The sequence below is a fragment of the Topomyia yanbarensis genome, chromosome 3, assembly GCF_030247195.1.
Source record: "Topomyia yanbarensis strain Yona2022 chromosome 3, ASM3024719v1, whole genome shotgun sequence".
In the NCBI taxonomy this organism is placed as follows: domain Eukaryota; kingdom Metazoa; phylum Arthropoda; class Insecta; order Diptera; family Culicidae; genus Topomyia; species Topomyia yanbarensis.
Window position 1 is genome coordinate 325,539,061 of NC_080672.1, and position 16,902 is coordinate 325,555,962.

The 16,902-nt window shown below is 41.6% G+C and overlaps 1 protein-coding gene across 2 annotated transcripts; it reads right to left on the reverse strand.

The window, feature by feature from the left end:
* Positions 1-1,299: 1,299 nt before the first annotated feature.
* Positions 1,300-13,264, reverse strand: LOC131691034 (peptidoglycan-recognition protein 1-like). Of its 2 annotated transcripts, XM_058977174.1 has the most exons (4): positions 12,517-13,264; positions 2,076-2,327; positions 1,677-2,015; positions 1,300-1,598 (listed from the first exon to the last, which is right to left on the reverse strand). In XM_058977174.1, the coding sequence occupies exons 1-4, from the start codon at positions 12,527-12,529 to the stop codon at positions 1,396-1,398; spliced, it is 807 nt and encodes a 268-aa protein (XP_058833157.1). In that variant the 5' UTR covers positions 12,530-13,264; the 3' UTR covers positions 1,300-1,395. The 2 variants fall into 2 exon arrangements, with proteins under 2 accessions (XP_058833157.1, XP_058833156.1); XM_058977173.1 differs by lacking the exon at positions 12,517-13,264 and having other exon boundaries at positions 2,076-2,621.
* Between the last annotated feature and the right edge of the window lie 3,638 nt (positions 13,265-16,902).

Sequence of the window (16,902 nt, forward strand, 5' to 3'; positions counted from 1 at the left end):
TCATTGACACATTACCCGCAGACCATTACTTCACCGTCTCGGATAGTCTGAGTTCTATTGACACTATTCGCTCGATGAAACATGGAAAACATTCCTCGTATTTTTTGGGAAAAATACGGGAGCTACTGAGTGCTTTAACTGACAAATCTTTCCAGATTACCTTGGTGTGGGTCCCTTCTCATTGCTCCATTCCGGGCAATGAAAAGGCGGACTCCTTAGCTAAGGTGGGTGCCCTTGAAAGTGACGTTTTTGAGACTAATTTGCTTCCACGAATTTTTCAGTATTACTCATCAGAGAACCCTCGAAAGTTGGAAAACCTCGTGGAACAATGGGGAGCTAGGAAGGTGGCTACATTCGATAGTCCCTAAGGTATCGACGAAACCTTGGTTCAAGGGGATGGATGTGGGTCGTGATTTCATTCATGTGATGTCGCGACTCATGACAAACCATTACACGCTGGATGCACATCTCCGACGTATTGGGCTCGTGGAGAGTGGTATCTGCGCTTGTGGCGACGGCTATCACGACATCGAGCACATTGTCTGGGCATGCACCGAGTACAGTTCCGCCAGGTCTCGGCTTATGAACACCCTCCAGGCCCGAGGAAGGCCACCCAACGTCCCGGTTCGAGATGTGTTGGCAAGCCGCGATGTCCTCTATATGTCCCTTATATACGGGTGCGCGACATTTGGCATAAATACGTTAGGCATAAGTACGTTAGGCATACATACGTTAGGCTTGAGTACGTTAGGCATAATGGACGTTAGGCATAATGGACGATTGGCATAATGTACGTTAGGCGTAATGGACGATAGGCATAATACACAAAAATATAAAAATAATCGCAAGGCTTTCGTTAGAGATTTCGTTTGTTTTTTTAGGTTAGGAAAAAAACGCATTGCTATACCATACCTTCGCATAACTCTAGCGAGAGACTCCAAAATGAAACCAAAAAAAATCAGGAGGGGCTCGAAATCTCGATTTCAAAATCAACATTGTGCAATATGTAATGACCTCCCCTCCCTGGATCAACTACTGTGGGAGGCCGATAAAGCACGAGCTAGGCATGTAGCACGAGTGTCGGAAGAGAGACAAATGAATTTTTCAAAAGTACTAGAGTATTAGGGTCGATTAAATCATTGTTCCGAGCCGGCTATGTAATCATCAAGACCTTAAGCACACCGACAGCGAATTCTTTATAGTTTTAAAATATCTTGGCGAGATATATACAAGACTGTCAAGAGTTGTGCTCTCGAACACAAGGACAAATTCTTGAAGAACAAATTTAAGTAATGGAAATTCTTTAAAAATTCTGCCCATTTTCTAACATTTATTAGAACATTCTATAATACTTGTAATCGAATTGAAGCTAGCTATTTTACCTAAAAAGTTTTTCTAGATTGTAATAAACCCCTTCCAATGTTTCCATCGCTTCAGTTCTGCGTATAGAGCAACAGCATTATTCCCTGACGTGGACTGGTTGACCACACCGTACATCCGATAAGCGGGCGATAAGCTGAATCGTCGAATGGACTCCGTAATCAATGCTTTCGTTTCGGCGAACAGCACATCGTCGGGGCGTTTGTTATTGTAGGTTCCTAAAAAGGGAGAAAACATAATCAGCACAATGTTGAGCATACAGTGTTACTACAATCGAAACAGTGCTGCTCATTTACCTATAATTCCCACCACAATGGTATCGTTACGCCCGGGAAGCTCGGGGAAGCCATGCTGCCCTTTCCAACCCCGTGCCTCGTATGTTTTGCCATCACCTCCAATCAAAAAATTGTACGGAATGTGTGTCGCTGTGTTGTCCCAAGCGTAATTTTGAGCATCACGTGCCGATTGGCAACACGTTGCTTGATCGTGACATGGCTCGCTACCTGTGTGCATAACGATTAGATTCATCACAGCGGACTTGTTTAAGGGAGATGCCTCCAATGCTGCAGAATGAGACCACCATGTAGGACGCTCTACTAGATAGAACGGGTGGGACACTGGCCATGGTCGTGGAACTGCAAAATGTATATTTTTAATGAAATGAGTGCCGATGGAAATTTAACAATTTAACTTACCTTGTAGAAGCATCAAGTATATCGCTATTATGATTCCAAGCAGCAGGAACAACACAAGTGCCAATATTCCGAGTAGTGCCGTTGTTTGAATGGTTTGCAGCTGTTGATTACGTCGGTCTCGAGCCGATTCATGGTGCACTTTTGCCAGTAGTAGGGGGGTTCTTTCTCCAATTTCAACATCGTACTCGGATGAGTTGCTTCTGCTGACAGGATTCTTCAGACGATTCGAGCTCGAAACTGCGGCAGTTCGTGCTACAAGGGCAAGAGCAAATTGATGACATTTAGTATAGCACCGATCTAGCAGTAGTTCTACTCGGTCAGTGTCCTGTAGTAGTCGTTTATCCGAGTACACCGGTTTCAGTTTATAGTATCGTTCAACGCTTAAAATCAAACGTGAGTTCAGGAATATTAGCATTATCGGTCAAACAATACAATAAAGGAAGACTGAGGCGAACGAGCGATGCGTACTGCTTGCCTAATGAAAAACTGGTGATTTTATTTCTAAATGAATGGAAGATGATACAGATAAGCTGATAAGACGGAAGGGTAAAGATCAGCTGCAATGAAACTAAACATGGCACACTTGATTATGATTATGATAGGAATAACAGATAAGATGTGATTTCAACTCTTAGTTTAACGCAGAGATTAATTGCTGCGCCTGTGAGGACTTTTTAGGCTTGCATTTAGAAAGTTTGAACTAAACAATAGCCCACAAAATGCGGAATAATTTATGTTCACAAGCGATTCGGTTGTCGTCGAAGTTCAAAATGAAAGTTTAAGTGAAAATTCGTAGAGACGAAAGGAATTTCTCGAATGTTGGAAAATTTCACTCGGCAATTGTTTTCAAACCTCTTTGGAATGTTCAAGTTCAAAAAGAAATTGTCCTATTTAGCATTAAATACACTGTAATACTCGCGCACATTTGAGTATTTTTAGATCAAACAGTGAAAAATTACATTTTTAATTTTCATGAAAACTATTCAAATTTAATAATATATTTATTTGTTGAAGTTCGAGCGGAGCCTTTTTCGAAATTTTGAATTTTTTTAAGTAAGTATATTGTGTGGTGAATAAATGATAAATCCGTAGTGGTACCTACTAGAGTCTGTGGTATTACACACGCAGAAAAAATTAGTTAAGATGAACAAATTTTGGTTTCAAATAACAATTTTCCCGTTTGATATAGTGACAAGCAAGATTCATGTTTGATTCAATCAATGCTGTTGCTTGAAGTTACGAACAAATTCATTTGTTGGCTTTTTAATAGTTTTAACAAATATTTCGTTTGAAACAACAAAATTAGGATAAGTTTAACTCAACAAACAAGTTCGAAGAAACAAAACAAATCTTTTGTATTAACCAAAGGAGAGAACAACTCAAATTTAGTTGAAAACAAACAAACAGTTGGTTTTTAACGAAGGGATCAGTTAGATTCAACAAATTTTATTTGGAATCAACAATGTTTATATTTAAAATGCAAACAGAAGTTTTTGTTGAACTAAACCAAATGCATGCTTTCGAGGAACGCCCATTTTAGTTTGAAACAGTCATTCGTCACATTTTAGATTCAACTAAACGCTTTGTTGATTCAAGAAGGCTTGATTCTTCTGCGTGTAGAGTCCCGTACAGAGGAATGCGCAACACTGCCTAAAATGATGTCCTTTTCTTTGTACCTGGCACTCACAGTTTTTGCTGTAACTTTGAGTGACTTCAACCGAGTTACCCAGTGGAGCGAATTGAAAACCTACTGTTTTGATGCTTATAACACTTTAATCATAATACTATTCCATGTAATTTATTTTACATTGTTTCAAAAAGTATAATATATTGAATACAGTGTCTTGTTTAGGCGATTGAAATATTTCGCCATGATATTATTTTCCTCAACACTAATACTTTTCTTGCATGTTCTCCAAGAGAAGAATGTTTGTTGACTTTGCACGATAGGTAGCCATCTGACTATTCGATAGGTAGGTTTGGCTTCACTCTGTGCGGGTCTTAATAACATAAACATCACCTTTGGTACCTACAATATAAAACGCATTTTTCATAAATTTTAGTATAAATTAGTTTATAACATTTTTCCAAAGTACACTAGTTTTTTTAATTATAGACACGGTATACATGGGTCTCAAAACTTCCCGAGTTTGCGCATTGCGTTCAATTATTTTGCATTTACGTTAATAAAGATTGTTCTTTCAGTCAATATGAAAAACCAGCTTTATAAAACTATAGTTCTAACCTTGGTTAAAAACTTAGTCAAAGACAGTAACTAGCTACAAGTTTTTGAAAAATATTTACGATTTTAAAACTTATGGTTCAATCTAAATGCAGAAATTTTTTTTTTCATATTGAGTGAAATAGCGATCTTTGTTAACGTAGATGCAAAATTTCCCCATATAAAATCCCATACAAACTTTGAACGCAATGCGCAAACCCGGGAAGTAACCAACCGCTACGAAATTTTGCACAGGCATTTGGGACCACAAAAGGAACTCAAAAAGTGGTGTGCCCGCTAGTTCAAAAATTTTGGAGTTTTCTCATACAACCGCGAGCCACTCTAATATCCACCCCCGTCACTAAATCAATATTTGTTCAATATTTTTAACAAAATCGTTCAAAGGTACGTTTTTAATTACATGTTTTATTGTTTATGAACTAGCGCGCCAAAATCATTACAAAAACACTTGCATTTTTCTCTTTGTGAGAATCTATACTGTTGGAAATAGTAGTACGTAATTTTTTTTTATTCATTTCGTTTATTTGATAGGCACAAATGCGTTAGCTTGGCGGTGCCAAATGCTTTTGTTTTTACATTTTGGATATTTTAAAACTAGGAGGTTACAATGTTGAAATATTTTTTTTAAAAAGAAAAATTTTACAGCTATCTTAAGACTAGAAATAAGATTCTATATACAAGAGAGGGCAAAAGATTTTTTTTATGAAAAAATTTTAAAACAAGGAATTCAATAGTAATAATTTTTAGGAAATATTTACAGTTATCTTAAAACTAACAATATAGTTTGGTACACAAAAGGGGGAACAAATATTTATGAGAAAATTCGCAGGTGTTTTAAGACTAGGTATACAATTCTATTTACAAGATGGGGGACAATAGTTTTAACAAAGAGGTAAAATTACAACTATCTTAAAACTAGGAATACAGAATACAAATTTGAACTTTTTTAGCGGAGACTTATGCTTGGTCAAGATATTCAGAGGGGGGCTATAGAAGCAGTTGTATCAAGGACAGGGGAGAGAAAGCGTAGATGGTGACCGGGAGAGAAGAGCAAAACTTCCAACTTTCGGGCAAACGGGAGATCAGCAAAAGATTACCGCCTCAGTCTAGTAGGTCGGATTGGCGGATGGTATTCTTCGGACCCGCGGGGAATCCTTCAAAAGTCATCGGACCTTGAGTCGCTCTCGCTTCAGTTTCCGTAGTGGTAAGTGCGACGGCGGTTACATAGTTGCAGTCTGGAGCTGATCGGTCCCACAAGGCAGGAGAAAGCTTCTAAAACGAGAAATAAAAAGAGAGGGGCTAAATTGGGATATTTGTCGTTTTTATGAAAGTATAAATAAGGGACATATAGGGGAAATCACGATTTGCCAGTATATCTCGGACTGGGACATTGGGTGGTCTACCTCGGGCCCGAAGGGAATCCTTTAACTGAGACCTGGCGTCCAAGTACCCAGCGCATACCCAGACAACGTGCTCGATGTCGTGATAGCCCCCGTCACAAGCGCACAGACTACTCTCCGCAAGCCCAATACGCCGCAAATGCGCATCCAAGGTGTAGTGGTTGGACATAAGTCGGGACATTACACGAATAAAATCCCGACCCACATCCATCCCCCTGAACCAAGGCTTCGTTGATACCTTTGGGATAATGGAATGTAGCCATCGTCCAAGTTCACCATTGCTCCACGAGGTTTGCCAACTATTGAGTGTCCTCTGACGACAAATACTAAAAAATTCGTTGAAGCAGATTGGTCTTTCGTATATGTCACCATTTAATGCGCCCACCTTTGCTAATGAGTCGGCCTTTTCATTGCCCGGGATAGAGCAATGAGAGGGGACCCAAACAAAGGTAATCAGATAAGATTTTTCAGATAACGTACACAAGGACTCCTGTATCATCCACAGAAAATACGGGAGTTGCTTTTTAGGGTTCACCGCACGAAGAGCCTCGATAGAGCTGAGGCTGTCCGAAACGATGAAGTAGTGATCTGTGGGCAGAGTGTCGATGATCCCAAGGGTGTACTGCATTGCAGCTAACTCTGCGACGTAAACTGAAGCGGGATCATTGAGCTTGAATGAAGCGGTGATAGTATTGTTGAAGATACCGAAGCCAGTGGACCCATCGAGATTTGATCCGTCAGTGTAAAACATTTTGTCGCAGTCGACTTCTCGGAATTTATTATAAAATATATTGGGGATCACCTGCGGGCGTATATGGTCCGGGATTCCACGAATCTCTTCCTTCATGGATGTGTCGAAGAATACAGTAGAATCAGAAGTATCTAGGAAACGGACACGGTTGGGATTGTACGAAGAAGGATTGATGCTCTGTGCCATGTAGTCGAAGTACAAGGACATAAAACGGGTTTGAGAATTAAACTCGACGAGCCTCTCGAAATTTTGAACTACCAACGGGTTCAGAATGTCGCATCGGATGAGCAATCGATATGAGAGCTCCCAAAATCGATTTTTTAGCGGAAGAACGCCCGCCAGCACTTCGAGACTCATCGTATGGGTCGAGTGCATGCAACCCAAGGCAATGCGCAAGCAACGATACTGGATTCTCTCCAGTTTGATGAAGTGTATGTTCGCAGCGGAGCGGAAACAGAAACACCCGTACTCCATCACCGACAATATCGTTGTTTGGTACAATCTGATCAGGTCTCCTGGGTGAGCACCCCACCATGTTCCAGTTATTGTTCGGAGAAAATTGATCCTTTGTTGGCATTTCTGTTTCAGATACCTAATGTGACATCCCCAGGTACCTTTAGAGTCGAACCAGATCCCGAGATATTTAAATGTGAAAACCTGGTTGATCGTTGCATCCATTAATAAAAGCTGGAGTTGCGCCGGCTCACGCTTCCTAGAAAAAACAACCAACTCAGTTTTCTCCGTGGAGAACTCAATACCCAGCTGAAGAGCCCAAGCAGACAAATTGTCCAAGGTATTTTGTAATGGTCCTTGCAAGTCGGCAGCTTTGGGCCCTGTAACAGAGACCACCCCGTCGTCTGCAAGTTGCCTTAGCGTGCATGAATTGGCAAGACAATCGTCAATGTCATTCACGTAGAAATTGTAGAGCAGGGGACTTAGACATGAGCCCTGGGGAAGACCCATGTAGCTAAATCGCGATGTTGTTAAATCGCCATGCGAAAAGTGCATGTGCTTTTCAGACAACAGGTTTAGCAAAAAGTTATTTAAAATTGGCGAAAGACCATGCTGGTGCAGCTTCTCTGACAGAATGTTGATAGAAACTGAGTCAAAAGCCCCCTTAATATCCAAGAAGACTGATGCCATCTGCTCTTTGTTAGCATATGCCATTTGGATTTCTGTAGAAAGCAACGCAAGGCAATTGTTCGTCCCTTTGCCTTTACGGAAGCCAAATTGTGTATCTGACAGTAAGCCATTTGCTTCAACCCAATTGTCGAGGCGAAACAAGATCATTTTCTCGAATAACTTCCGAATACAGGACAGCATTGCAATCGGCCGATACGAGTTGTGGTCGGAGGCTGGTTTTCCTGGTTTTTGGATGGCGATGACCTTCACTTGCCTCCATTCATAAGCCACAATGTTACCCTCAAGAAACTTGTTAAATAAATTCAACAAGCGCCTTTTTGCAGTGTCAGGCAGATTCTTCAGCGAGTTGAATTTGATTCTGTCCAACCCTGGGGCGTTATTGTTGCACGATAAGAGAGCAAGTGAGAACTCCACCATCGAAAACGGTATTTCGTTCGCGGTATCGTGAGGAGACGCGGCGCGGCACGTTTTCTGTACCGGGACAGAGTCCGGACAGATCTTCTTGGCGAAAGCGAATATCCAACGGTTTGAATATTCCACGTTCTCGTTGGTACTATTACGGTTACGCATACGTCGGGCCGTACCCCAAAGAGTGCTCATCGCTGTTTCTCTCGTTAACCCGTCGACGAACCGGCGCCAATAACTGCGTTTTTTGGCTTTCATTAGACTCTTCATTCGCCTTTCTAACGACGCGTACTGTTGATAGCTAGCGGGTAACCCGTCTTCCCGGAAGGCCTTATATGCAGTGGACTTTTCCGCGTACAGCTCTGAGCACTCTTTATCCCACCACAGGGTGGGAGACCGTCCATGGGTATTCGCGCTGGGTACTGGTTTAGTCTGAGCTTGATTCGCACTGTCGAGAATCAAGCCAGCCAAAAACCTGTACTCTTCCTCCGGAGGAAGTTCTTGAGTGGATTCGATTTTAACGGATATCGCGGTCGTGTAACTCTTCCAATCAATGTTCCGTGTGAGGTCATACGAGACATTGATTGTTTCCGATGGTCTTGAACCGTTAGCAATTGAAATCACGATAGGCAAATGATCGCTACCGTGGGGATCAGGGATCACCTTCCACATGCAATCTAACTGTAGCGATGTCGAGCAAAGCGATAAATCCAACGCGCTTGCGCGTGCTGGTGGTGTAGGAATCCGCGTCATTTCTCCCGTGTTTAAGATGGTCATGTTGAAATTATCGCAAAGATCTTGGATTAATGTTGATCTATTATCATCATGAAGACAGCCCCATACCGTACCGTGCGAGTTAAAGTCTCCCAGAACTAGCCGCGGTGCCGGTAAGGATTCCGTGATATTACAAAGCGTTCGGTGCCCTACCGAGGCTCTAGGAGGAATGTAGATGGAAGCAATGCAAAGGTCTTTACCTTTGATTAAAACTTGACAAGCGACAATTTCAATGCCTGGTGTCGAAGGGAGGTTAATTCGGTTGAAAGAATAGCACTTTTTGATCCCCCAAAGTACTCCTCCATAGGGGTTTTCTCGATCCAGACGAATTATATTAAAGTCGTGGAAGTTGAGATTTATATCGGAAGTTAACCAAGTTTCACATAATGCGAAAGCATCACATTTTAAACTATTTAGTAAAAATTTAAAGAAATCGATTTTCGGGAGGATACTTCTGCTGTTCCACTGTAGAACAGTGATCGAATCGGTGACCTCGTTCGATGACTTAGCCATCGAAGGATACGATCGCTGCAAGGAGGGGCCATTTAGTAGTCAACTGCTTCAAAAATGTTTGCACTATAGGAAGAAAACGTATCAGAAGGCTTTTAAGAGGATCAGTAACATTGAAAGCTGTGAAAATTAAGTCCACTATGTCAGAAAATTTCATTAGTCCGCTACTGGACTGAGTATCTGTTTGAAAAAAGGGGACACTTGGGGTTTTGGATGTCCCTGGAAGTGGTGGGTACTCCTTGTTAGAATTAATATTTCCAAGTCCTGGAGCAAATTGCTTCGGCTTTTGTGCATCACTTCGTTGGATTTATTGGTTGTAGATGGCGCACTCTGAGTGGACGACACCTTGGCACCCTTACGAGGCAATGTAGGGGAGACTGGATTTCTCCTCTTCCTGGATTCCCCTGGGTTAACCAAAGATGTTCCCTCTCGTGGGTCGTCAGATTCTTGCTCAACGTTAGCCAAACCAGCATAGGGATTTTCGGACAGGACAGATGGCGAAGCATTCTTTAGCATTTCTGCATAAGAACGCCTTGAGCGTTCCTTAAGGGAGCCCTTAATTTTATCCCCGCGCTGCTTGTACGCAGGACATGAGTTAAGAGCATGTGAAGGGCCCCCGCAGCAAATACACTTTTCAGTTTCTTTGTCGCAAGAGTCATCCTCATGCTCTCCTTCGCATTTGCCGCATCGTTTCTTATTTCCACAATATGTGGCTGTGTGGCCCAACTGCTTGCAATTGCTGCAGTTCATGACCCGCGGTACGAACAGGCGAACTGGTAGGCGAACCTTGTCAAGGAGGATGTAGTTGGGAAGAGAGGACCCGGCGAATGTCACCCGAATCGAGCCTGATAGAGAGTAGGTAGTCTTACCTCCCTCGGTGTTTGCGGTATACAATTGTTTGCATTCCAAGATCTTAATCTGTTCAAGTGAAAGGTCCTTAAAGCAGCCAACCCCGTGCTCCAACAGTTCTACGCATTTCAGGCGCGGTTCGGACACTACCCCATCGATTTCACAGGCCACACAAGGCACGTACGCTTTAAATTCCCGCGTAAAGCGCTCACAGCAAGCAATTGCGTTTGCCTGGCCGAGATCACTCACTAGAACACGTATCTTGTTTGCCCGAACACGTGTTATCTGAGTTACGGCCGGGTAATTAGCAGTCAGATCTCGAGAAAGTTTTAATATATTAACCGGTTTCTCTCCGGTCCGAAAATATACACCCCATGGCCCAGAGGAACCTTCTGGGTACTGCTTTATACGGGGAGCAATGCGAGTGTTAGGGGGATCAGGGACTTCCATGATTACATCAGATGGTATTTCGCCCTCGGCCATTTAAGCACGAGGGCAGAGCGTTATATAAACGGGAATGTGTCTTATTATTTGAGGTAGAGGTAGAGTAAAGGTAGAGTAAAAGTAGGGAAAAGGAAAGAAAGCAAACGAGGAAAAAAAATAAAGCAAAACTTATCTGCAAACAACGTCGATTGTTCCGCACCAGCGAAAACAATGTACTGGATTTACTGCCGGCACCAGCAGAATGGCAGCTAACGAACGAACAAAGGATGACCTTGAATCACTGAAATTTACACACCGAACACCACTGTGTAATATAACGATCCGTTCCGTTCAAAGGTTGGGAGACGTACGATCCGTATTCATTTGATAAGGTCTCGACAGAAAGCGAAAACTGCGCTGAGCACCAAAAACATTATAGAGTTACAAATCGTGTTTACAATATAGTTCACAAAACAAGATACGGCGAATCTAGTTAATATTATCACGTTACACCAAGTAAAAAATCCGATTGTAACCAAAAAATAACATTTCGCGATAAGGCAAAGTGAAATTACAAATATCATCATAATACCGGTGATATCATGAACATGAATCGTGGAGTTATATACATCATAATGTGCATGTAAATTACGAACGTCGTGACTAAGATCCTGAAATCGTGAACATAAATCACACTACTCCTGACATAAACATCAAAACTCGGGGCTAAGATCATGATCATAAATTACTCTACTCGTGACTAAAATATCACGATAACATGAATAGAAATTACGAAAATCGTGAATAAGATCCTGAAATCATGAATAAACATCAAATTACACGTGATTAAAATATCAAAAATCGTGACTATGATCTTGAAATCATGAAGATGAATTACTCAATTCATGACTAAAATACCACTATGGCGTGAAAAGAATTTATGAAAATTGCGACTAAGATCCTGAAATCAAGAACATAAAACACACTATTTTGACAGAAAAACCCGACAGCAAGCTCATGACGGTAACGTGATGAGTAATTACGAAAATTGCGAATAAGCACCAGGTATTATGAACATCGTTCAACTGTCGGCTGTGTATCCCCAAATTATAAACCAGAATCACAAGAAAAACTAAACGTGTCCATGTTCTGCCATGCATATATTCGGGGCGTACTACTTTTTTGGAAACGCAAATAGTTTCATGAGTGCGTGGTTTTTTATTCATAATTTCAGGAACTTGATCACGGTTTTCGTAAATCGTTCAGTTCGCAAAATCGTGATCTTTGTTTCATAATTTCTTGAACGAATTTTTAATTGGACAAATGCGAATATTAAGCTCTCGAATAAAGCTGTACTCAAGCAAATTTAACAAACCTGTGAACAGTGCGTTGGGATTGATAACTGATTGACCAACTTAACACAACACGCTTCACGAAAAAATGCATCGTTATTTTCATATCATTCCGAATTTGTTTCCAATCTCAACAACTGTCTTGATCCAATTATCGCTTAACTATTATTCTTTAGCTTGACCTTGCACAATTCCAAATAAAATATTACCAATATACCATAAGAAACCACCACGTTCACAATCTGATTCATGAGTACAGCAAGAAAATTTTAATAAGATTCTCAAAGATCACGTTTCCACCAACTGTACAATTTAAACACTCACTGCAATGTGACCCATAAGCTCCCTTATCCTAAAGACGACTTGCTGTGACAAAACATCAGCTATCATCCCTGAAAGTGATACGTGTGCAACCCACAATCGTCTTTATCATCAGAATAGTGCATCCACGCAGAACATGACAATACGAGAAACGCTCGCCACGGGTTTGGGTATTATAGATTATCAAAGAGCTAATATTGTCTCGTCGTCTGTGACGTTCCGGTTATTAACGACCCGATGACGGTATTGTTTCCAACTATTTGATACTTACCTAAACAGAACATGGTGACTGAATATGAACCGCGGGATACCGGGCAATGACAGGTACAGTTTACGCCATAGAATTACGAAAGATTATAACGATGTGATGGTCCGAACGTGGACCACACAGAAACGACCGACCTTTTAGATGGCCTTTTTTGGCAAAATTTTGCTACATTCAAAACAAGGTTAATCTTTACACAGTTGAGGCGTCTACGCGTCTGTGCGATTTTTCGGTTACTCACTGCACTTGAATCTTTTTTATGACTATTGAATCAGCTGCGAAACGCGCCTCACATCAGGGAGGATCCCGCACAAGCTGCTTATTCACAGTGTGCAAAGTTGTCATCTGAGAAAGCCAGAACTGATTTGCACATACTGCCTGGAGCGAAATCTTGCGGAAACCGATTATCTCGAAGGATGATTGATCGAATTCCAATACTCGAGCGGTGTGTCCGGCTATGTCGAGGTACCGCACACTCTCTACGGAATTACAGCGATAAACTTTTGAACTTTCTCTTGGTAGCTCAGCCAGGCTGCACTATTATGTTTATTTATATTATTGCATCCAGTGCATCTTCTTAAAACACTGCCGATCGTTAATAATACTTTGTTCAGTTTATGGCCCGTTCGGGAATGCAGAACTCCAATTCGAAACGGTTGATTGAATCGTTACAATCAGGTGATTTTCTATCCGAAGCTTGCTCAGGCGATTTTCTTTCTGAAGCTTGTTCAAGCTGTGAAGTGATCTGGAAGACTGTCTCGAATCAGAGCAGACGTATGTAATGTTAAATGTGTAAATGAACCAGTACAGTGTAAACTCAAAATAAACAGCGCGTGGGAGTGTGATTGTGTGAACATGGGAAGTATTGGAATAAATGCATCCACCAGAAGAAGAAAACTAGTCTCCAATCAGTAGATGATGCATTCCCAGAAGCAAAGCAAAGCGATAATGCTTTCCTGCTCATGGTCCAAATTGACTCTCACTCAATGGTCCGGTAGATCCCGCACAAAATGGGCATTTTTTGGGATATATATGGGTTACTGTGACTGTTTATGGTGTAGCAAAGGTTGTGAAATTTGGCACAGACAATATTTATGGTCTTTCAAAAGGGTCTGTATGGTGTTTGAGAGAATGGGAATTAGCTTCCGTTTAATTCTACTATAATATTAAAATACATTTGCATTCCATCATCAAAACAGATACTAGTATTTCGACTATGACGTATAGCCTCTTTCAGTACGGTGGTGGTCAGCTATTTGCGTTGGCGTCCCTTATCACCTACTTTTTTGAGTGATTCATCAACAGAGCTATTTTTGAAAATGAACCTCCTTGGTTTAGCAATTAATTTGTTCCCAGCTTATTTTATTGCAAACAAGTAAGTAGTCTTCATTTTATTATATTCAGCATTGCACATATTTGGTCGTATGTACCAATTGGTAATTGTAAATGTTATTTGATTTAATGGCATTATAAGAGAATAATGCCAATCGAGATGACATTTCATTCGACTGAGCAAACCAATTTCTTTATTTGTTTAGTGTTTATTGGACCAAGTAGGGGACAAATTCATTGGGTATTCATTGTGCGTAGAGAATACGCATGGTCTTGTCTGTGTAGAATGTTAACTGATGATTTATTGTAGTCCATTAAATCATCAATCAATTACAAGGTGCCACAAAATTTAAAAAAAAAACTGAAATGTTCTTTTAAAGTGGTCTATTAAAAAAGGTTGTACATCTCGTTAAATACAACACAATACCATGTTTGATCAATTTAGTATTCCCTGAAAATCTTGATTTGTAGCAAAAAAAACTATTTTTCATGATTTTCTGCACGATAAATTTTTCTACGCGGTCATTTTTGAACCGATTTTAAATTCTCTAAGTGTGTTAAAAAGAAAAGCAATAATATGAAAGTAACCATAATTTTCCAATTTTTTCATTGAAAATATGAAAATTGTTCAACATTTTCATTAGGTCTTTGTCTAAATGGAAGTTTAGGGTAAACATCTAATTCCGTCTCATATAAAATTTTCAAAAAATATTTTTTTGCTCGATAACGTATACATTCAAAAGTATGTGAACTAGAAAATAAGAAAAATAACGGAAGAGATCATTATGGTGCGAGACAATACCTATAGTGAAGTTCATGCGAGCAAGTTAAGAGTTCAACTGAAATGATCTCTCTAAATTTTAATTAAAACAATAACGCTTCTGTAGAAGAATGTTGAGCAATTTTCATAATTGTCATGGAAAAATCGCAAAATTATGGTAGTTTTCATATTGTTGTCCCAAAACCGCAAAGTATTTTCGACAAAAGAACAGAACGTGGCATATCGTTGGAAAGGCCAATTCTTCTTCTTTCCAGAACACTAAAAAATTCGAAATATTTGAAAAATGGCTTCAAATGCCCTGCTAATGAGAAGGCGATGGCAGTCCAACAATGATGGAAATCACCCAGGCTAATCTCAATCATTGCAACTTTGCAATTATTGCTAAGCCGTGTCGAGTTTCTCCCGAGAACACCAACTAGGTGGTAAATAGTGCAGGGATGGCGACTATCCAAGTATTAAGCGGGTGGTGGATAGCATACACGAAGGCTTCGTTATCGCCAGGATCAATGGCGTATTCCCATATTCCGTATTCCCGGCGAACGCCGGTTGTTATAGGAGGAGACTTTAGCGCTTGGGCCGTCGAGTGGGATAGCAGGCTAACCAACGGAAGAGGTTACATCTTGTTGGAAGCCTTGGCGAAGCTGGATGTGAGACTGTGCAACGAAGATTCCGCTACCACATTCCGTAAAGACGGTCGAGAATCCATCATCGACATAACATTCTGCAGTCCTTCGCTGATGGATAACATGAATTGGCGAGTTAGTGAGCAGTACACACATAGTGATCCCAAGCGATCCACTACACCATTGGTCGGCGAAATTGTACAGTAACGCTGAGAATGAAGACTGGCGAGTGGAAGTGGAAAATAGAGGATTTCGACAAGAGCCTTTTTGTGGATGCACTACGTTCTGACAGCCTCACTTCAACTTCGAATGTCGATGAGCTGTTGGAAACAGTAACAAGGGTGTGTGATATAACAATGACGAGGAAAATGGAACCAAGGAATTACCGGTATCCGGCGTATTTGTGGAACGAAAGGATCAGCACCCTGCATGCTGCCTGCCTAAAAACCAGAAGACGCATTCAGGGAGCAAGATCTGAGGCAGTCAGAGAAGAGTGTAAGATGACATTTTGAGTGGCCAGGGCCGCTTTAAAATACGAGATACTGCTAAACAGGTCCACATACTACAAGGGGCTGTGCAGAAATGTAAACGCCAACCCCTGGAGCAACGCTTACCGTGTCATGTTGGCTCGGATCAAGGGTCCAACGACGCTGTGCGCTGACAAACTGAAAATGATCTTGGGAAGTCTTTTCCCGAAGTACGACCCAGTCGCATGGCCCCAAACCCCGTACGTCAATGCAAAAGGTGTTAATACTGGTGACAATCGAGTCTTCAACAACGAGCTCCTCATAGTGGCAAAAGGGCTGAAAGCTCCCGGTCCGGATAGTATTCCCAAAGTGACACTGAAGACCACGATTCTGGCGTTTTCAGACATATTCAGGCTGGTTGTACAGAAATTCCTTGGAGAAAGGCTACTTCCTGGAGATGGAAGATCCAGAAGCTGGTGTTGCTGCTAAAACCAGGGAAGCCGCCAGGAGATCCAGCATCGTATCGGCCTATATGTCTGCTGGATACTCTTGGTAAACTTCTGGAAAGGGTCATCCTCAACAGGATGACGAACTACACCGAAAGTGAGACCGGACTATCGCAAAGGTAGTGTGGATTCCAGAAAGGGATATCGACGGTGGACGTCGTCCGTATAGTCATCGTGATCGCGGAGAAAGCATTGAAGCGAAAGAGAAGGGGTAATCGCTACTGCTCCGTTGTAGCGATCGACGTGAACAACGCGTTCAGCAGTGCTAGCTGGGTGGCGATTGCCGTAGCACTGCACAGAATGCGTTTTCCGGACTACCTGTGCAAGGTTCTGGAAAGTTACTTTCAGAACCGCGTACTGGTCTACTAGACGAACATGGGGCAAAAATCGTTTAAGGATCACGGTGGGAGTACCTCAGGGCTCCATACTCGGCCCAACGCTCTGGAAAATAATGTACAACGGAGTGTTAACACTGGAACTGCCCAAGAGAGTTAAGATCGTCAGCTTTGCAAATGACGTTGCTCTGTCGATAACCAGCGAGACCTTAAGGAAGTGAAGATGTTGACCACAAAGACAATAGGCACCATGGAGACCTGAATGACTAACGTCGCATTGCAGCTGGCTCACCGTAAGACGGAGGTAGTACTGGTCAGCAACCGTAAAAAAATTCAGCGAATCGTGAT

Excerpts from the sequence above, each read along its gene's own strand:
- LOC131691034 (XM_058977173.1), bottom strand. The coding sequence starts at position 2,490 with ATGCTAATATTCCTGAACTCACGTTTGATTTTAAGCGTTGAACGATAC. Across the intron at positions 2,016-2,075 it reads ATACTTGATGCTTCTACAAG|TTCCACGACCATGGCCAGTG; the intron begins GTAAGTTAAATT and ends TACATTTTGCAG. Across the intron at positions 1,599-1,676 it reads CATTGTGGTGGGAATTATAG|GAACCTACAATAACAAACGC; the intron begins GTAAATGAGCAG and ends CTCCCTTTTTAG.